The sequence below is a fragment of the Budorcas taxicolor genome, chromosome 8 (assembly GCF_023091745.1).
Source record: "Budorcas taxicolor isolate Tak-1 chromosome 8, Takin1.1, whole genome shotgun sequence".
NCBI classification, from domain to species: domain Eukaryota; kingdom Metazoa; phylum Chordata; class Mammalia; order Artiodactyla; family Bovidae; genus Budorcas; species Budorcas taxicolor.
Genome location: NC_068917.1, coordinates 105,321,317 through 105,343,873, shown reverse-complemented (window position 1 = coordinate 105,343,873; position 22,557 = coordinate 105,321,317). Strand labels below are relative to the sequence as shown.

The following is a 22,557-nucleotide window of genomic DNA, read 5'->3' as shown; positions in this document are numbered from 1 at the left end:
AATCTTGGATACACATACGGTGGTGAAGAACAGTCACTGCATTAACACGCATACAATAAAAGCTAAAGGACTGAAAAATTTACTATTAACTCAGGCCAAAAAACAATTATTTAAATCATTGAAATCCCAACACTGACTAATTCAGAAGGCAAAATGCAGTTGTTATCTTTAATAGCTAACCCAAGACCTCCTTCCAACGTGCTTCACTTAAAATTTTCTTTAATAAATTACTCTGACTACCCCTCTGGCATTCAGCACGTACCCCTGTCATCATGTTAAACAGCAGTGACTCACCTGTACTTCCCTGTCTCCCTTCCTGGACCTTGAGTGGCTAGAAGGTAAGGTCATCTGTTCATCTTTGCATTCCCCAAGCATGGAACATGAGAGGCCCATATAAATCTCTGAGGAATGAACAAAAAGTCCAAGCGTTCTTCACTAGTGCTGATGCAAGTCATGAAATAAACAAGATTTACTGGACCAGACAGTGCAGAAAAAAGGCTGCTATACTGCATTTTTGCAGCACAGATGCTGACGCAGCAAGATGATAAGCCTAATTCCTTAGAATGTTGTTGTTTAGTCACCAGTCGTATGCGACTCTTTGGTGACCCCATGGACTGTAGCCTGCTGGGTTCCTCTGTCCACGGGATTTTCCAGGCAAGAGTACTGGAGAGGGTTGCCATTTTTCCTTCTCCAGGGGATCTTCCTGCATTGGTAGGTGGATTCTTTACCACTGAGCCACCAGGGAAGCCCTCCTGAGAACATACCTCTTCCCTAATTAAATAGCCTGAAAAGAAGGTCTAAGTTTCCATTTTCACAATAAAAGAATTATTCTACAACCATTTTTACCCTATACATCCAGTAAGCCATTTTTCACCTGGAATGTCTGAGCCCTGACCTGTCCCAGGTAACTGCTTTTTCCAAAATGCAGGTAACTTAACTCCCAACGAACTTAATGCCTCCCACAGCACATAAGACGGAGGAGGTTCAAACACATGTACAAAAATTCATGTTAGCACTTCAAGTATTAATACGCTCTATTGATTCTAGTAAGAAATTATATTTAAAACTACATGTGTGTGTGTGAAGTCGCTCAGTCGTGTCCGACTCTTTGAGACCCTGTGGACTGTAGCCCACCAGGCTCCTCTGTCCATGGGATTCTCCAGGCAAGAATACTTACAAGTATATACACCCTCAAAGGGGAAAGAGTAATTTTTCAGCAAGTGATACTGAGAAACTGAATATTCACATGCACAAGAATGAAATTGGACCCTCTTCTTAACACCATATACAAAAATTACCTCAAAATGGATTAAAGACCCAAAACTACAAAACTTCTACAAGAAAACATGGCAGGGAAGCTTCATGCCACTGGAATTGGCAGTGATTTCTTCGATATGACACTAAAAACACAGATAATAAAAGCAAAAATAGACAAATGAAACTACATCAAACTTAAAAGAATTTGTGCAAAGGATGAAATCAAAAGAGTTAATAGGCAAACTACAGAATGGGACAAAACATCTGTAAATCATATATCTGATAAGGGGTTAATATCCAGGATATAAAAAGAACTCCTACAACTCAACAATAAAAAAAATCAGATAATCTGATTTTGAATAGACATTTCTCCAAAAATGATATACAAATAGCCAACAAGAATATGAAAAGATGCCCAGCATCCTTAGTCAGAGAAGTGCAAATCAAAATGACATTTCTCCAAAAATGATATACAAATAGCCAACAAGAATATGAAAAGATGCCCAGCATCCTTAGTCAGAGAAGTGCAAATCAAAACCACAAGATACAACCTCATAGTCATTATGATGGCTACTACCAAAAAAATAGAAAAAGAATTAGTGCTGGTGAGGATGCAGAGGAATTGGAATCCTTGTGCACAGTTGGTATGACTGTAAAATGGTGCAAACACTATAGAAAACAGTATGGAAGCTTCTCAAAACTTTAAAAATAGAATTAGCATATGATCCAGTTTTTATATATAAACTTTTGGGTTTATACATCCACAAAAAAAAAAAAATGAAGACAGGATCTTGGAGAGATAGCTGCACATCCACTGCAGCACTGGCAAGAGGTAGAAGCAACCTAAATGCCCACCAATGGATAACTGATTTTTTAAGTGTAGTAGTGTTCTTGCCTGGAGAATCTCATGGATGCCAGAGCCTTATAGGCTGCCGTCTATGGGGTCGCACAGAGTCAGACGCGACTGACACGACTTAGCAGCAGCAGCAGCAGCATACATACAATGGAATATTTTCCAGTCTTAAAAAAGAATATCCTGTGACATGCTACACCACGGATGAACCTTGAGAACATTATTCTAAGCGAAATGAGCCAGTCACAAAAACACAAATACTGTATGATTCTATTTATATGAAGAATCTAAAGTAGAGGCTTCAAATTCATAAAGACAGTGGAATGGTGATTCCCAAGGCCTGGGGGGAGGGAGATAATGGGAGTTGTTATATTTAATGAGTATGGCGCTTTAGTTTTGCAAGATGAAGAACTTTGGAGATCAGTTTCACAACAATATGAATATACCTATCAAACTATATCCAATACTTTGGCCACCTGATGTAAAGAGCCAATTCACTGCAACAGACCCTGATGCTGGGAAAGACTGAAGGCAGAAGGGAATGACAGAGGATGAGATGGTTGGATGGCATCGCCAACTCAACGGACATGAGTTTGAGCAAACTCTAGGAGACAGCGAAAGACAAGGAAGCCCGGCATGCTGCAGTCCATGGGTCGCAAAGAGTCAGACAAGACTGAGCGATTGAACAACTGAACTGTATACCTAAAAATGGCTGAGATGGTTAAAAAACAAATAATCAGGGTATTTACAACCATCTCATTGTACATTCAAGTCTAAAACTACTACTAACTTCAAATGTCAAAATTATTGTAGAAAATTAAATAAATTCTATTTCATGTCTTTTCTTTTTTCTTTTTTTTTTTTTTGGCTTCACTACAGGGCGCTTACTCCTTGGAAGAAAAGTTATGACCAACCTAGATATCATATTGAAAAGCAGAGACATTACTTTGCCAACAAAGGTCTGATAACATGTTGAAAAGCAGAGACATTACTTTGCCAACAAAGGTCCATCTAGTCAAGGCTATGGTTTTTCCAGTGGTCATATATGGATGTGAGAGTTGGACACTGAAGAAAGCTGAGCACTGATGCTTTTGAACTGTGGTGTTGGAGAAGACTCTTGAGAGTCCCTTGGACTGCAAGGAGATCCAACCAGTCCATTCTGAAGGAGATCAGCCCTGGGTGTTCTTTGGAAGGAATGATGCTAAAGCTGAAACTCCAGTACTTTGGCCACCTCATGTGAAGAGTTGACTCACTGGAAAAGACCCTGACGCTGGGAGGGATTGGGGGCAGGAGGAGTAGGAGACGACAGAGGATGAGATGGCTGGATGGCATCACTGACTCGATGGACGTGAGTCAGAGTGAACTCCGGGAGCTGGTGATGGACAGGGAGGCCTGGTGTGCTGCGATTCATGGGGTCGCAAAGAGTCGGACACGACTGAGCTACTGAACTGAACTAAACAGGGCAGCTGGAATTCGAGTTTCCCAAACAGGAATCTAACCCAAGTCTCCTGCATTGGAAGCATGGAGTCTTAATCACTGGACCACCAGGAAGTCTGATGTGTTTTTTTTTAAGCATACAGTGGTCCTTTGAACAACATGTGGGTCCTCTTATTACTGGATTTTCTCACTACAAAATCCAAGGTTGATTGAAACCATGGATGTAGAACTGTGCTGACTATAAAGTTAAAATGTGGATTTTCAACTGTGTTGGAGTCAGCACCCTAATCCCCAAATTGTTCAAGGCTCAACCATATGTATCTAAGAAACAACCCAAATGCTCATTAACTGCTGAATGGATAAACAGAAAGTAGTCTGTCCATATGATGGAATATTATTCACCCATAAAAGGAATCAGTACTGATACACACAACATGGATAAACCTTAAAAACATTAGACTGAAGGCCACATTTTCTATAACTCCATTTTTATGAAATATCCAGAATAAAAAAATTCATGGAGAACAACAGCAGATTAGTGATTGCCAGGGGTTGGGAGTGGGGGAAATGGAGTATCTGATAATAAGAATGAAGAGTTTTCTGGGGTCACAAGTTTTATGGGGTCCAGAAGTCACAAAAACCCTCTGGAATTAGATAATGGTGTCAGCTGTACAACCTCGTGAATATACTAAAAATCACTACATTTTATGTTTCTAAAAGGTGGCGTTAATGGTCTGTGCATATGGTATTGCTTAAATGGCAACCCACTCCAGTATTCTTGCCTGGAAAATCCCATGGATGGAGGAGCCTGGTGTGCTACAGTTCATGGGGTCGCAAAGAGTCGGACACAACTGAGCGACTTCACTCACTCAAAGTAGTGTGAGCTTGGTTTCTATTGTTTGCAAACGAAACTCCTGACCAGTACACCCCCTGAATCCAGTGCGTCAGAGCCTTCCTGAAGCTGCCTCCCCTTTACCCACCACTCCTGCAAAAGGACACTGCCAAGCTTTGGCACAGACTGGTTCTTTTGCTCCAGTTACCCCTCTTTCCTGTCCATTTGGGAAACATCTACTTCACCCTCCAGCTTAAACAGCATCTCCTTTGGAAAAGTCACCACGCTCCTGAGCACCATCACTCCTTACCCCACCCCTACACATTATTTCCATGTAGATGCCGTGGGTGCCCATCTGTCTCCTCTCGCTGGCCAGTTCAGTGCCCACTGACCTGACTTCCAACCACCAACACCCACACTTCTTGGCCCAACTGCTTCCCCCATTGCTGAACCTGCTTCGCCCATCCATGGGCAGGCTGGAAAAGTGCTCAGAATTTAATGCTCAAACACCACATCCATGCAGCGGTCAACCAGTAATTGACAAGGGCTGCTGTCTGAAGACCCAGCTCCTTCCCAGGGTGGGGATAACTGAGGTGCATGTTCTGTACAGGCTCCCAGGACCCCCAGTTATTGCTTCTAAGGCAGTTACAACACCAGCATTTTCATAGTACTTACTATATGCCAGATACTATTCTAAACTTCAGAACACTACCTGAAATAATCCAAAATTTAACAAGGGAGACACTGAGGCATTACAAGGTTAAGGAACTTGCCCAAGGCCGCAGTGCCAGTGAATATATCTAGGGTTTTCACATTCTATTGCGTCTGGGTATATGTCTCCTTTCTTCTGCACTGGACCATGACTCTCTCAGGAGACAGATTTTTTTTTTTTTTGGTCGAACCAGGCAGCATGTAGACTCTTAGTTCCCCAACCAGGGATTGAACCCTTTGCCCTCTGCAGTGAAAGTGCAGAGTCCTAAGAACTGGACCACCAAGGAAGTCCCGAGAGATCTTTTTCTTTTTTTTTTAATCTTTCTCAATGTCCCCAGCATCCAGCACAGAGCCAGGCAGGTAACAGATACTCAAGAGGTTCAGGTTTTGAGAGGTGCCCAAACTGTGACACCCAAAGGTGCCATATGCTTTTCCTGCCTCTGTGCCTTTTTTCAAATGAGAGTCCTGAAACACCTTTTCTGCATGTCACTTGTGCCCTTGTCCCCTCCAGCCCCAACACACACCCACACACACTCGCACAAATTCTTGATCCCTGCTCTGTGGCAGCCAAAATGAGGAATTCTGTGGGCAAGGCAAACGTGAGATAGCGTGTGACTCACCTGCCCCAGGGTCTAGTAAACAAACCCAATTGCTCACATATGAGTTACTGCACCTTCACCAAGCTGTTACTTATGTACTTATTCTGAGAGACTCTCATTTACCAAGGAACATCTGTCTTTCTCCCTGTAACCTCTATTAATCCCTGATCCCCCATCCTAAAGACCTTCCCTCAACCCTATTTTTCCCCCAAGCTACCACCTTTCTTCCTACAAACTGCTAGGATCTCCTGCCTTCCATTTGATCACTAATATCCACTTTGTTTAAATTCTGACCTCAACCTCTTCATCTTCCACTCTCATCTTGCTTTGGATTGCTTGGAGTTACACATTCGTAAAATAAAGAAGAGCTTCCCGGAGGCAGCACGTGTGCTAAACCTTGAAGTCTGAGTGGGCTTTTAGCAGCAGGGTTCAGACAAACTGTCCCAACTTGACTTCATGTTGCATTCCAGCCATCTTTCCACCTGCTCACATGTGCTTCCCCAGCTGTGTTCTTCCTCTCAGTGAGGGCGCCAGTCTCTTTCTTAGACTAGAAAACCAGCCATCCCCACTGCACCAAAACTAGTCATCTTTTCATTTTCTCATTCTTCTTCTTTCAGGCCACAATGGCAACCTAAACCAAACTGACAGCTTTCTAACTTAGCTCTTTCACTGCCAGACTCTCCCCACCCCAAGCACTGATCACACACTCCCCTGGTCAAACATTCTCACGGGCTGGCTGCTGCCTAAGAAATACAACTTTCACATCAGAGCATCCAAAGCAGTCTCAGCCTCCTCCTGCTCTGTCTTCCCACCTCCTTTCTCCCTGATCCCCATCCTGACTCTCCAAACCCACTCCCAACACACAACCTGACCCAGCGCAACCCCAGTGGACACAAGTCTCTTCCGTCCCAGGAGCTTGGCTCTAGCTGCTCCCTGGGACCATGATGCCCTCCCCACCCGGCCCCTAAAAGCCACCTCGAACTTCAAGGAACCTGGTGAAAACACACCTCTGCCACCAAAGCTGATTTGCTGATAATACACTCTGTATTTATAACATATCCAGCAGTGGGGCTGGCCAAGAGGAACTAAGCATCCTCCACTCCATGCTCCCAAAGTAAAATTTAATTTTCACTTCATGTTTTAAAGTAGAAGTATTGGTCATTTTTTTCTTAAAGTTTCAAGGGACAAAAAGGCAATCTCGGGACTTCCCTGGTGGTCCAGTGGCTAAGAATCTGCCTGCCAGTGCAGGGGACACAGGCTCTATCCCTGGTCCTGGAAGATCCCACGTGATGCGGAAACAACTAAGCCTCGGCACCGCAACCACTGAGCCTGCACTCTAGAGCCCGTGAGCCACAACAAGAGAGGCCACCGCAACGGGAAGCCCACGCACCGCAACTAGAGAGTAGCCCGCACTCACCACAACTCAAGAAAGCCCGCCCGCAGCAACGAAGACCCAGCACAGGGAAAACTAAGAACGAACTTTTTAAAAGGGCATCATGGCCTCCTGTAACCAGGATGTCCGGGCAGCAGTGCTGGCTTCAGGCACGGCCGGCACAGGTGGATCCAGGCTTCAAGTGATCTTCAGGGATCGTCCCCCTCTTCCTCTCCAACTCCACATTCCTCTCCAGCTCCACTCTCCACATCACAGGGAACAATGGCTCATGATCTAACAAAAGGAGACTCTTTCCCCCCAGCAGCCATCTGAGCAAATCTCTGTTTGGTTACTTGGCTCTGCTAGGATCACGTGTCCACCAAGGATGCTGCTGGGGCCAATGGATGCCACAGATGAAAGACCTTAAGCGGGAGGAGCAGAGAAGCCAGAGTGTGTTTCTCCCCCACCCTAAGCCCTCCTCTCTGGGTCACAGAGCATCCCTGGCCGCAGCTGCTTCCTCTCCAGAGCTCCCTCCTCCTGTGGTCTCTGCACTGGCTCAGCTGTCCAGCCATGGTCTAGTTTCCACAGAAGCTCCTGGATTCTGCTGACCTCACCTCCTCCCGCCCCCCCACCCCCGCCGCTTGGGTGACGGCAGCTTCCTGCTTTCCTAGGCTCTGGGTTACCTCCCTGTCCTCGGCGTGACTTCAACATGTCTTCCAGCACCAATGTAATTAACTCCCTGCGTTATAGTCTCTCAGTCTGAAAAAACCTACTGTAGTTTTTAACTCCCTGACCAGACCACAACCAAGAAATGTACCAAGAAAATGTGAAGAGGTCAGTATCAGGGAATAAAAAACACCACTACCACCACCTCACAGCTATTCAAGGGTGGGCTGCCGTCTATGGGGTCGCACAGAGACGGACACGACTGAAGCGACTCAGCAGCAGCATGCATCAGGCGCTACTCTAAGTGTGAACTCACTGCATCTTCATATCAACCCTGTGATGGGGGTACTCACTTCTGTTATCCCCTTTTCACAGAGGAGGAAACTGAGGCTCAGAGAGGTTAAATTACTGTCACAAAGACTACACACAGTGGAGCTGGGATTCAAATCTAGGCAACCTGGCTCCAGAGCATACACTCTAAAACACAAATCCCAGCGAGGAAAGAGTTTCAAGCAGGGGGTTACTCAGCAGGATCAAGTGCTGTTCAACCTATCAAGAAATCAGGGAAGGCAGAGATATGAAGTGCCTACTGGATTTAGCAATAAGGAAGTCACAAGGGACCTGTAGTAAAGCCAGAAGCCAGACAACAGTAGGCTGAGTAAGCTAGAGGTTAGCAACTAGAGACAAGAGGAGCAAACCTTTATTTCAAAAGGTTTGGCTCTGAAGAGGAGTCACAAAATAGGGCATGAGATGGAGAAGGAAGCATCATAAGAGCTCCTTTGCTCTTACTTTGTTTTAGAAGCAAGAGCAACTTGAGGACCTCTAAACACTGATGGGAATGCAGACACAGACCCGCAGACATGGAAAACAAATTTATGGTTACCAAAGGGAAAAAGGGTAGGGGATGGATAAATTCAGGGCTTGGGATTAACATACTCAAGAGTATATTTAAAGCAGAAAACCAACAAGGACTTACTGTATAGCACAGGGGACTACATCCAATATTTTTTTAGTAACCTATATGGGAAGAGATTCTGAAAGATAAATATGGATACAGGTACATAAACTGAATCACTGTGCTTGTACACCTGAAATTAACACACTGCTAATCAAAATACTTCAATTTTAAAAAATATTTTTAATCAAAATTTTCTTTAAGTTTTTAAAACATTGATGGGAATGAGCCAGTTGACAGGGAGTGTGAAGACACAGGAGTGAGGCAGGCCAACAAAAAGCAGGGTCTCTGAGAGGCCAGAGCAGGTGGGCTGTACCCATAGTCCAGGATGGGCCTCTGAATCCTCTTCTACTGCAACCCGGGTGGGAGGTACAGAAAGGGAGGCCACAGATTCTGATCACCCTGAGTTTGGTGGAAGGAAGTTCTTTTACAGCAGCTTCTAACTTCTCTAAGGCAGGAAGCGAGGCCAACAGAATGAGCGGGTAGAGAGGAGGTGGGGGTGCAAGGTGTGAGGAGCAAAGCTTCCATCAGCCATGGTGCAGAATGGGAGGAAAGAAAGGAAGGCCCAGCCCAACATCCCCTAGGGAAGGGAATGGCAACCCACTCCAGTATTCTTGCCTGCGAAATCCCATGGGCAGAGGAGCCTGGTGGGGTCCTATAGTCCATACAGCCCCTCTTCCCGCACAATTGCAGAGGGGTGGAAAAGGGAATGTAAATATGAAAGTAATGTGTGGATGTTAGGCTCATCAATTTGGGCTATAGTGAAGACAGGACTAACAGCCCCTCTAGTCCATGGGGTCGCAGAGAGTCAGACACGCCTGAGCACAACACAACAGGCCCAACATCACCAAGGCCCCGGCTGTGCTCGGAAGCTGTGAGGCTACACTGGCAGCAGCTCTCAAGGTACGGGCAAAAGACAGGAACAAACGGAAGGACCCAGACTGGATGTAGAGGAAGGAGAGTGAGGGGACTGCATCAAGGACAGCGGCAGAAGAAACCGACAAGCTGAGCCGTGGAGTCTAAAGGAGTCCAGTGAGCACAGGCCTTGGGGGAACAGGTGCAGGCAGTTCTTACTGACTGGCAGCAGGACAGGCAAGATAAGAGCTATCTGATGGCACTATTTCAGAGTGGGCACAGCTGTCGGTGTTACAATGCGAGGGTGTGGCCACAAGAGAGGGCAACTGAACTGGGTAAAAGGATGGAGGTGAAAGATTTGCACAGAGTTCTTGCAATGAAGATATAATTGGAGAAGATAGCTGGGGGTTTAAGGATTTTAACGAATAAGAGAAGTAGGGAAGTTAGGAAGAAGTAGGGACATAGGCGGCAGTGGAAGGTCTGTGATGGACACCTGTGAAACAACAGATGCTCGTCCAACATTCATTCATTCCTTCTCCTCCTAAAAGCATCCTGACCCTGCTTCGGAAACCACCACCTTCTTCCCAGGCACAAAGAGGGCTTCCAGAATACGAGTAAGAGTCTATGCCTCAACTCTATGTCTGGAGGGTGGGGGTAGGAACAGAAGTGCTCATGTTATTATTCTTTAAACTGTATAGATACATAATACAGATAACATTTATATACTTCATCTATTTTATATTCACAGTTAAAACATACATACAAAAACTTCCCTCCTCTACCCTCCAAAGATAAGGACCTGGCCCAGGCCTTGGGCAATCAGTTACAAAGATTCAGCATCTGACCCAATTCAGGCCCAGAAGACTCTAGCCCAGAGCTTTGGCTGGAATTATTAATATCAGGAAAGAGGTGCTCTCTTTCGGCTGGAGTTGCAAACCTCGTCTGTAGGCTATATCCCTTCACCGGCTTGAGAACATCACTAGTTAACACAGAGAGAAGGAAGCAGAGCCAGGAGTCGGAAGTGACAGACTCCCAGCATCATTTGAATACCTTGTTCCAGCCCTTCCAGAAACCAAAATACCTGCGGCTTTTCAACATGAGCCAAGAGATTTTTTTTTCCCTTTTCTTCAGCTAGTTTGCACTCAGTTTATGTCTTTTTGACAAAAAGGAAACTAAACTCAGTGGAGAAGTCAAATAAAGGATTCCCAATTCAACAGCCTGTGTGATCCTTCGATACTTAAGTCAAATCATACCCTCCTCCTGTTCGAGTCCCTGCAATGGGACTCAAAGTCAAGGCATAAGTTGAGAGCGGCATACCAGGCTCTAGACCACTGGCCCCCTTCCCCTTCTACCCATGGTCAAGGCCTCCCCACTAGCACTCTGCCCCAACCACACAGGCTTCTAGGGTAGCCCCTGATATGCTGAGCAGGCGCCTTCAGGACTTAGCTCTGGCTGTTTCTTCCACCAGGACACTCCTCCAGACATCCACTCGCTAACTCCCTCAACTCCTTCAAATTCTCTGCTCAAATCTCAAGTTCTCAATAAGGTCTACCCACGTCTGTACAGCCAGTGATCCTGAACACTCCCCCCGCCCCTCTAGTTTGACTTCCTTTCACAGCACTACTTAGGGACTTCCCTGGTGGCCCAGATGGTAAAGCGTCTGCCTGCAATGCGGGAGGCCCGGGTTCAATCCCCGAGTCGGGAAGATCCCTGGAGAATGGCAACCCGTTCCAGTACTCTTGCCTGGAAAATTCCATGGACAGAGGAGCCTTGTAGGCTACAGTCCATGGGGTCGCAGAGAGTCGGACACGACTGAGCAGCTTCACTCACTCACTCACTCACAGCAATACATAAAATCACTAAAAATATACCCAACCAGGTCAGGGGTTTTCAGCTGGTTGACTTGAGGTCCTAGAACAGTGCCTGGCTTGTAGGAGGCCCTCAAACATATTCTGAGTGAGCAAATACAATGACATGAGCCTCAAAGGAGCAGCACTTGGTCTTTAAAAGGCAGTGGAGAGAAAGGACATCGACCACCATCTCCTGAACGTAAAATAAGCAGAGTGGAGGAGGAAAGGACCCCGACCCCCATCGCCTGAATTTGAAATAAGTGGAGTGGAGGAGGAAAAGATACCTCCGTTTTGAAGACTTTGAAGGGGAAGTAGTGATCTAAGGGAGCAGAAAGTAGGTGAAAGAGCTCAGTGAAGAGGTTAAGGATGTGGGTAGAGGTGTTAACCACAGGTGGGGCTTGAGAGGACTTGGTGTTACGTTTTGGGAGGAACACAAGAGCTGGAGGCTGAGTTAGGGGAGAAGCAAGCCCAGAGTGGTTTGCAGGTGAAAGTAAAAAAGAGAACTAGGCTGAGTGGTTTATTTACATTTCAGGTGGCGATAAAAGATACAGTGCTAGAAGACCCGGTGAGCTTAAAAGAATTCCTAGCAACCCTTGGTCGATAGAAAGGATTCTGCCCTTCACACCAAGGTTTGAATGATTTTAGACTGTGGGTGAAAAGGCCATCACATTTGGTCTTTCCTTCCTTCCCAAAACCCCAGAGGCCACCGAGAAGTGTCTGCTGGACTGAGACGCAAGGCTTTCCCTCTCATAGCACTACAGAAAGCAATTCCCCTCTGCATAATAACCCTGCACTATGAGCAGCCTGTCAAACATTCATTCTCCAGGTCCAGAACTGACTATGAGTCAGGCGTCCAGGGTCACAATCCCAAGGCCCCAAAAGGCAAGAAAACACAGGCTCCTTTTCAAAGACAGACCATAGCACTCAATGCTCCTACCTGCCCTCCAATGACCCCGATATTTCCTGGGCAAGAGAAACCGGGACAACGGAAAGGCTTCCTTCCACGGGTCCTGATTCACCTCTGTTGCTTGATAAGCTTCTCTCTGCAGAAATTTCTCCAGAGTTATGAGAACATATGTGTATGCCAAGACTCAAGGAAAATGTTCCTCCCAGTCAAAGAAAGAAATTTTATTGCTCTGTAAGCCTCTAAGGAAAAGTGGCTCACTATAAATCAGGCCCTTGGGAGGGAGGTCATTTTGATGTTCCTCATAGCTCTAATGAGACTTATTAAATATTCTAATAATTAATAATAATGCCTTCAAGATTGCCTTTCTCAGGGATCTGTCCCTGTAAAGGAAGCCAGGGGTAATTAGACTTAAGCTTGATTTCAGGGCCACCATCTAGATCCTGGGGGTACAGGGCATCTGTCCTTTCAGTACTTGGCAAAAATGCCCACACTTCTGAGTCAGGTGTCCTCCAACAGTGGTTCATTAAGCAATCAACTTCCAAGATGGCCCCAACAATTCTCACTTCCTGGGATTCATACCTTCTTCCCAGACTGTACCAGTGATGACCAGTGTGACCAATAGAATATGGCTCAGCTATATCATTTCTGAGATTATGCATCTTGGGATCTCTCCATCTCTTGGATTCCTTGCTCTCGGGGAAACGAGTTGTCACCTGAAGCAGCCTTATGGAAAGGAACGAAGGCCTGACAACAGCCAAGTGAGTGAGCATGTAAGCTGGAATCCACCCCCTAATCCAGTCTTCAGTGACTGCAGCCCATGTCAAAGCTCGAAGAGAAGCTTATGAAAGATCTGAGTTAGAACCACTGAGATTTAAGTTGCTCCCAGATTTCTGACCCAGACACTATTTTCAGATGCTCAATGTTGGAGTAATTGGTTACACAGCCATAGATAATTAATTCACTATCCTATATAGACCTGAGAAAGAAATCATAAGTTTAACCTCAATTCCTATTCTACATGCACACACAGGACCAAGTTCTCTGTCCATAAGAAAGCAACAAATTATCATCATTCAACAATTACTTATTAAATAGCAAATATAGGCAAGGTATTTCCAAGCAACTGAAACCTTCACATAGTTTATAATCTTCTATAAAATAAAGAGAAATATTTACAAAGAGACATGCACATACCTCCAGGTGCTCAACCCATTGGTTTCATTAGCTTTATAAGTTTCCTTACTCCTAATACTGTCCCTCCCCTTGCTCCCCCAACTCTACTCTTTGCTTTCACAAAGCTCTTGGGAAGGTTCATCAAGTCCCACTCCCTGGCTATTCTGACTACTCAGTGCTCTCACACTCATTTTACTCACCACCACATGTCCTCCCATCTAAGGGGGAAAGAAAGTTGGGTCTCCTGATTTCATTTAGTACTGGGACAAAGAGGCATTCATTTAGTATTTTACTAGGAGAGAATAAATATCCTGATCACAGGTGTTGAGAACAACTCTAATTTCTGCAATTAGTGACTAAGTCACCACAGCAGCGCTGATACAATCACTGCTGAGCCCTGATCACAGCTGAGATGCCTGTGGGGGGAAGGGAGATGCCGTCCGCCCCTAACCCTTCACTGGACTCTCCCGTCCCTCAAAGCAGCAGGAGGGTCATGCTGCTCTAAGAGAATCAGGAACCTCCCTCTACACAAAGGAGGTCAATGGGCGACCTTTCTTCCCATCAGCCACAAAACCAGCCTCTGGCAAGCCTAAACAGCGTGGGAGACCGTCAGAGGTAAATGGAGCCCCAGACAGAAAACCACAGGGGCACTCTCCTCCCGCAGTCGGCGGGCATCTGAGTCAGGTGACTCTCCTGGGCACACAGCAAACCTAAACAAAGATCACTCCCCACGTGACAGACGGGGGGGTAAGAAGCCTCTGGCAGTTAAGACCACGGAAAACCATTAACTATATTTTCTTTGCAGTCCCAGCAAACTGGCGGAGCTACAAGTGACTGCATCTGGAGGAACCGGGACCCCATCCCCGGACACAGGCGCCGAGCACTGCACACACGCCTCCAGCCTCAGCGAGCAGGCGGGACCCCTCCCCACCAGCTGTCACTGGCGCTCGAGACCAGCCAAGCCCGGCCAGCCCCTCGACTCCGGCCGCTCCCCCTGCGCGACTGCGACTCCGCGGGGGCGGCAGAGAGGAGACGCTTCTTCCCAAGGCTCCGGGGCTAGGGCACGCCGGCCCCCGGGAAACGGGCGGCAGGGTGGGCGCGGCCCGGTGCCCAGCCGGGCTCTAGATGCTTCATCCCCCTCGGGAGCCCAACCAGTCTCCCAACCGCAGCCCCGCGCGTCCCACCTTGTCGCCGAAGCTGCGGGCAGTCGGCAGGTCCGGGCTGGGCGTGCTGTCGCCGCCCACGGCCTCCTCGCTGCTGGAGCCGGCCAGCGGGTGCGGCATGTCGCGCAGAGATTGGGGCCCCGTGGACGGCAGGGCCTTGGGGGGCCCGCCAGACATGGCGCGCTCGGCTCGGGACGCGCCCGCCGCCGCCGCCGCTTCCTTCTACAGCCCGCCTCCGCGGGCTCCCCCAGCGCCCCGGCCGAGGCCGCGCTCGATCGGAGGCCCAGCACCAGCGGGGTCGGGAGCCGGCGCCACCGCCACCCGCCGGCTGCGTCTGCCCGCGCCGCGCTGGGCTGGGCTGGGCTGGGCCGGGCTGCTCCGCTCCGAGCCGCGCCGCGCGCCCCCGCTCGGCACCCGAGCCTGCGGCGGGTCCGCTCGCACCTTAGCCCGGGCGCCCGGCCCGCAGCGCCACGCCGCCCAGCCAGCTCCGGGAGGGGGAGGTGGAGGGGGCGGGGAGAGCGCGGGAGGGGCGGGGAAGGGGAGGCGGTCAGCTGGGTCCCCGCCCGCCGTCCCGCAGGAAGCGCGCCCCCGGCCCTCTGCGGCGGTCGGGCGAGCATCCAAGCTCGTCTCCCGGAGGCCGGCCCCTTGGGGTCTGCGCGCACACCCCGGAGCTAATGTTTAACGGAAATCAGAGGTGGAAACACGTTGGAGGGCCCTGTTCTATTCCAGCCGCGTTTACTGCTGCGCCCAGGGGCAGCCACGCTTGGGACTGGGGCGGGGGCTTTAGGGACACGCACGTGAGTTGGGATTTTCTGGCCTCTCAAACCCGAGATAGAAAGAAAAGGTTATGAGGCTCCTTGAGCACAGAGAACATCGGGCGGGGAAACCTACAAGGGAATTCGAGGAGGCATTGTAGATTTCACCAGAGGCACGCTGAGATCCCTATGCCTTCTTGCTTCTGCAGTTCACCGGGTTTATGTAAGGTAGAACCTCAGGAGAGAGAGCATCAGTAAATAAAAAGCGAGTGCTACACTTGATCTATGACTCTTAAACGCACACCTTGACCGAACTGCCGTTTGAAAGCATCGTGAGGTTCCCTATCGTTGGTTTTCATGCTTCTGTGCTTCCTTTCCAGGCTTTTGGCTGGGCTGGACTCTGACCTTCGTTAGCCGGATGGAGATAGTCAAGGCGTTACTTGGCTATTTGAAGATGGAAGTTCACCTTCTTTCTCCACTTTACCTGGCTTCACCGCTTCTGTGTTCAGGGCCAAGTCAGTAGAGGTCATCAGCCCACGTTAGAAGAGATTGATACCACAGTAACAGGTAGGGGTGCCCTTATAAGGCACCACATTTCCTGATCTATTTCCCAAACCCTTTAGGTCTATCCAGTTTCACCTGACTAATCTTTTTTTTTTTTTTTTTTTGGCTCCCCTGGGTCTTAGTTGCAGTGGGTGGGGATCTTTCGTTGCCTTCTATGGAATCCAGTTCCCTAAGCAGGAATCAAACCCAGCCCCCCTGCGTTAGGAGCACAGTCTTAGCCACTGGACCACCAGGGAAGTCCCATCACCTGACTAGTCTTGAAGCTGGGATTCACTGTGGTCTCCATCACGTTTTTGTTTTTGTTTTTGTTTTTCAAACAAATGACACTTTAGCAGGAGGAGAATGCCAAGAGCTAAAGCTGATCCAAAACATCTCCCAGGGATTCGCTGAGACCTTCCCTTATTTCCCCTGGCCTAAATCATCTGACCTTAGTCCTCAAGTTATCATCTATTCCCTTCCCCCCACCCCCAACGCGGGTCTGCCTTGGTGGAGGAGAACAGGGCTCAGAGGATACTGGGAACAATTTTAAATACTAAATCTCCCTCACAGGAATGCCAGTGTCCAGCCATCTTGGAGTTGCATAAAATTAATACTTTTATATTCAAGGGATACTTACAACTATGACAGACCCTGTTGTCTGTTCTTTCAATTAAAGCAAATAGCATGAATATAACTAGACATGAGAGTTCTATAGATGTACAACAGATATTTTTTTTTTGAATGGTGCTTTTTTTTTTTCTTTAACACCCAGACCACCTTCCCATAATCAAGATCTTATTTTATTCAGACTCCACACAGCTTTCTTTTCAGAATGCCAAGTAAGAGTGAAAAGGGACCAATATTTGAATTCCTGATTGCAAACTCTAAGTGGGTGACCATGAGCAAGTTACCTAACCGAAATGAACCCACTTCCTAAACCAAAAAGGACAAGGAGCAGGTAATAAAGCTTCCTTTACTTGGTGGTTGTGAGAACAAAATAGCATTTGCTATCTAACATTCCCAGCAAAATGCTGGCATGGATAGATGTTCCCTAAATTTTAATCCCCTTTCTTTCCCTCTGTGCTTTCTCTACTATTCTTATGAAATGATAATCATAAAGCTTTCATAAACATGCTACTCTCCAAACTCCTCTATTTGCTCATTTGGGGTCAGTGTATCATTTTTCTATGCTTCTACCATTTAAAAAAACCAAAAACAAAACAGAGTCTCTGAAAGCCCATATGAAACAGTTTATTTTCCAGTTTCCTGGTTGGTCAATGGCTTGTGGCCACAATGATCCACTGGGTAGTCATCAAAACGAAAGAAAGTGAACTTCTGTGGAAAACATTTTGGAATACAGTTTCCACCATTCCAATTTAGCCTAGGGACTGCCTATTCATATTCACCATTTCCTGTTGTATTTCAGTGTTCTTTGTGGTGGAAAACTGTCACTGAAATAGAGCAAGTGTTCTGGACTATGTGCCTGTGCTTCTACTAAAAGGTTTTCAAAGCAACATGGTGGCAAGGAGGAAATGTGAAGTGTCTGCATCGGAGCAAAAGGTTGTACTGTTGACTGGAATTTATGGAGGGAAGCTTGGGTTTCTAGGGCCCAGCTCTGAGGAAAATGCACTGGATGTGTGTGCACAGGGGAGGTACCACCAGGACCCAAGAACACAGCATGGGGCCTTCCCCTACCTCCCAATCCCCTCACTGCTGTCCATAAGGACTTTTGGGCACTTAAGCTGGAACCTTTCAGAAGACAGGGCTTTGGGCCCCAGAATTCGGTAAGTATGCCTGAATCCTGAAACGTCATAGCAAGTCTCAGGGCTTTCCATGAGCACCCAGACCTCAGAAACAAAGCAGAGTCACAGTGAAGCATTCTCTCTTTCCCTCCCCTGGTACAGCATGTGCTTAGGCCTTATTCATGTTTGTGTTAGCTGCTTATCCTCTTCTGGTTTTTCATACAATCATGGCTTTATTTTATATGACATCCCAAACCCTGCCTCAAAATAACACCACCACTTCTGAAGTGGACGGCTGATGAGGACAAAGGAGGTTTTCAGAGGGCATTCAGAGTGACATGTAGAAAGCCACAGCGGGCCGCCTCCAACAAGAGGGGCAACTGAGAAGGCGCTATCACCAACAGAGGCAAAATTGTGTGCACAGTTGAATTTAGCCAGTGATGTCCCAGGAAAAAGCGAAAGCCAGAAGGTCCACTGGAGGCCTTTTGCAAACAAGAAATTAGAACTTACCCCAGAAACAGCAGAGAAGCTTGTGGGTAAGTGATAGGATCGTGCCATCTTTCCACGCAGAAGCTCCTAGCTTGAAAGCATGGAGACCCTCTGCAGCAGGGAATGTAGTACAGACGGTGGAGTTGGTGCCTAAGAACCACCAGTGAGTTTGTTAAGATGCAACTTTCTAGACCCACCTAAGAGAGTCTGAGTTAGGGATGATGGGGTCTGGAATCTGCATTTCTTAAAAACAACATCCTAGCTGATGCTGATGCTGATTCTGGTCTATACAGACTATCCTTTAAGAAATACTGTTTCTCATAGCTCCACCCATTTCTCTAAATCATATATTGATGTGCCTGTTTGTGTCAATAGCACTTTTAAACTTGTTACTTTGGAAAATTTTCCTGTTTGATGAAAAGTTGCTCAGAAAGGCAATTTTCTCTTATAAAATTCTAATTATTTGGTCCTTTTGCCCTAAATTTTAGGCTTATTTTTATTGACCATTTACCAGGTGTTTAAAATGTGGGCGAAGAGCTCAGATGAACTGTCTGCTGACAGATTCATATCACAGCTCTGGCTGTAAAGACCCTCGCAATGAAGTAGATGTTTTCCAGAGCCCCCTCCACCCCCAGACTTCTCTAGCTAACCCTGCAGGCTTCCCGGAGCTTCATCTGGCCACGGAAATGTGATTCATTGCCAGTACAGAGGGCTACCTGTTACCTGACTGTCTTTACAAGATGGCTCTGGAGTGTGTAGGTGTATGTATATTCCTTTGTAGTGTCTACCCATTTGAGAGGCTGGGCTGGAGAAGGGTATTGAGCTGACAAGCACTGGAAGCCTTAGTATTGAGGCTTATTAGTGAATCTTTGGACAGAATGGAAAGCCTGTTTATTAGCTGTGTGACCCGTGATAGTCTTTGGTTCCATCATGAGGAATGATCTTTAAAAAGCATCTAGAAAATGAACATTCAGACATCATATGACCCAACAGTTCCACTCCTAAGACATATAAACAATGCATATGTATATTCATCAAAAGATGGATTCAAGAGGGACTTCCCTCACAGTCCAGTGGTGAAGGCCCCTTGCTCCCAATGCAGGCGGCATGGGTTCCATCCCTGGTCAAGGAGCTAGATCGATCCCACAAGCTGCACAGCATGGCCCCTTCCCCCAAAAAAGAAAAGATGGATTCAAGAATCTCCATAGAAGCAGATATTTATAGTAACCAAAACTAGAAAAAACCCACCTGACTGTCAACAGCGTAGTGACACAAATATATGTTATACTGCAAGGAGAATGAAGAAGCACGTGGTGGGGAGATCCCTGGCGGTCCAGTAGTTAGGATTCTAGGCTTTCACTGTGTGCGGGGGTCTGGCTTCAATCACTAGCATGGGACACTGAGATCCTGCAAGCTGCCCAGCGTGGCCAAAAAAAAAAAAAAAAGATGCAACATGGTGAATGAATTTCATAGTGTTGAGTGAAAAAAGCCAGATATGAAGGAATGTCTCCAGCTGATTTCATTTGTATAAAGTTCAAAGACAGACAAAACTGATGTACTGAGGTAAAAGTGGAATAGTGTTACCTTTGTGGGGGTTTCTGGGGTAATGGTATTGTTTCTTAATAGGGGGGCTAGTTCTTTGTAAAACTTCATCAAGCAATACCTTTCTGCTCTGTGAGCCCTTATGTGATAACTTCAGTAAAAAGCTTACCTACATAAAGCATCTAGTCTATGCCCCTCACTCCCTAAGTGTGGAAGCTGAGGCTCAGCGGTGTTAAATAACCTGCATGAGGTTGACCAGTTAGTTCTAACTGCTCACGCCCCCTCCTGATGTGGTACATTCTGATGTGGTGTGGGTCAGCAGAATGCTACTTCAGGCAAAGCCAAAAGGCAAAGGAAGGAGGAAGTAAGCAAGGAGAGAAAGAACTGTGAGCAGCTGTGAGTTGGCTGCCCGTCCTTTGCCCCTCATGACTGCTTGTGTCCCTGTCTTCCTCTCCCTTCGAATGCAGCCTTGTGAGGCCCTGATGCCTGGAGCTGCTACTGCCATCTTGTGGCCACCAGCGAGGCATTCCCAATTCCCCGAGGATCACTGAGCGCATAAATGTAGTGTGTCTTTGATGGCATCATTGAGCCACTGCACTTAACTCCGGCCTTCTTAAATGGAAAATGCACATCCCAGGACTTCCCTGGTGGTCCAGTGGCTAAGACCCTGCACTCCCAATGCAGGGGGACCGCGTTCAATCTCGGGTCAGGGAACTAGATCCCACATGCTGCAACTAAGTTTGAATGCTGCAACTAAAGATTCTGCATGCCTTGTCAAAAGATCAAAGATCTTGTGAGCTACAACCAAGTTAAGACCCAGCGCAGCCAAATAAATAAATATTTTTAAACACATACACACACATCCCTAAAGTCTCAGGCTGTTTAATGGGGATCCCTGTAACGTGCAGCTGAACTCATCCTTAGGGATTCCGAAGATGAGGAATACAAGCAGGCAGAGGAAAGTCTAAGAAGAGAGCATGGCTTGGTGGCAAGCAACGTTCCCAGCAGCAGCAGCATCCTTCAATAACGTGCATTCCCAAACAGACGAGGTGAAAACCAGTTCTTGGGTGGCGGTGAGGGGAGCAAATAGTCTTAGACATTACAATGGCTGTGGCCTGGCAAAGCTCAGCCCCACCCAACAAAATCTGATTCCTTAGTATTTAGTTATTTTTGCTTGCTGCTGCTAAGTCGCTTCAGTCGTATCTGACTCTGCGCAGCCCCATAGATGGCAGCCCACCAGGCTTCGCCATCCCTGGGATTCTCCAGGCAAGAACACTGGAGTGGGTTGCCATTTCCTTCTCCAATGCATGAAAGTGAAAAGTGAAAGTAAAGTCGCTCAGTTGTGTCCGACTCTTCGCACGACCCCATGGACTGCAGCCTACCAGGCTCCTCTGTCCATGGGATTTTCCAGGCAAGAGTACTGGAGTGGGTTGTCATTGCCTTCTCTGGGAAATCTGAAACCTCATTAACCGTTCTCCTCTAGAGGTAATAATGAAAAAGAGAAAAATGTGGAAAGGAAAAAAAACACTACCCTCTAAAGATACAGGAAAAGCTCTAAAATAGAAGAGGAGCAGTTTCATGCATTGGAGAAGGAAATGGCAACCCACTCCAGTGTTCTTGCCTGGAGAATCCCAGGGACGGGGGAGCCTGGTGGGAGGCCGTCTATGGGGTCGCACAGAGTCGGACATGACTGAAGCGACTTAGCAGCAGCAGCAGTAGAGTTCCTGCTTCCTAAGGCAGAGCTCCCGAGCCTTCCCAAAATCTTTGAACGCCACCAGCTCTTCCCAGATCCTTGCCACCCTGGTGGCTCAGGGCAGGCCTGTGCTTTATACACAGGGTGATAAACGATCATGCAGGCCCACAGACTCATCTTCATTATACAGAGGTAGTGAGACTGTGCAGGCATGAGGCTTTGTCTTTCTAACTGCTGAGCAGTGTAGCAAGATGGGGCTGAAAGTTACATTCAGGACCCAGATTTATGGGCCTCCCTGGTGGCTTAGATGATAAAAGAGTCCACCCGTGATGCAGGAGACCTGGGTCCAATCCCTGGGCTGGGAAGATCCCTTGGAGAAGGGATGGCAACCCACTTCAGTATTCTTGCCTGGAGAATTCCATGCCCAGAGAAGCCTGGTGGGCTACAGTCCATAGGACTGCAAAGAACACGACACAACTGACTGACTAACACACACACAGCCCGATCATAGATCCAGATGACTGGGCGTGTGCTCAGTTGTGTTCAACTCTCTGCAACCCTGTGGACTGTAACCTGCCAGGCTCCTCTGTCCATGGAAATGTCCCAGGCAAGAACACTGCCGTAGGTTGCCATTTCCTTCTCCAGGAGATCTTTCTGACCCAGGGATAGAACCTGTGTCTCCTGCACTGGCAGGCAGATTCTTAACCACAGTGCCACCTGGGAAGCCCCCAGATGACTGAAAGCTGGCTAAATATCAAGGACAACAAGCTTTATTTTTCATGTCTGGGGGTGGGTGTCTGTTGATATTAATATGAGTAGCAAAATAAGTATATAAACAGTTTAATTTCTCTTGCCTTTATAGCAGCAAAATATTTACATTATAAGATGATAAGATTTTTCACATAAATGGTGGGTTCAAAGATAAACCGAGGTGACTGGGAGATTGGGATTGGCATGTGAAACTACAATGTATAAGATGACTACAGAGAACGACTGTATAGCGCAGGGAACTCTACTCATTACTCTGGTGACCTGAATGGGAAGGAAATGCAAAGAAGAGGGCATATATGTGTACACACAGCTGATTCACTCTGCTGTTCAGTGGGAACTAACATAACATTGAAAAGCAACCATGCTCCAATTAAAAAAAAAAAAAAAGATGA

General features: G+C 47.2%; 1 protein-coding gene across 2 annotated transcripts in view; it reads right to left on the bottom strand.

Annotated features, from left to right (window-relative positions):
* The window catches only part of SNX30 (sorting nexin family member 30), a 255,807-nt gene that overhangs the window by 89,541 nt on the left and 143,709 nt on the right, over positions 1 to 22,557 (bottom strand). Inside the window, exon 1 of one of the 2 annotated variants that reach the window (XM_052644586.1) lies at positions 14,652 to 14,807. The exons of the other annotated variant lie outside the window; for it this stretch is intronic. Within the exon in view, the coding sequence (XP_052500546.1) occupies positions 14,652 to 14,807 (156 nt within the window). Of the gene's footprint in view, positions 1 to 14,651; positions 14,808 to 22,557 lie in introns of those variants that run through there. 2 annotated transcript variants of the gene reach the window in all.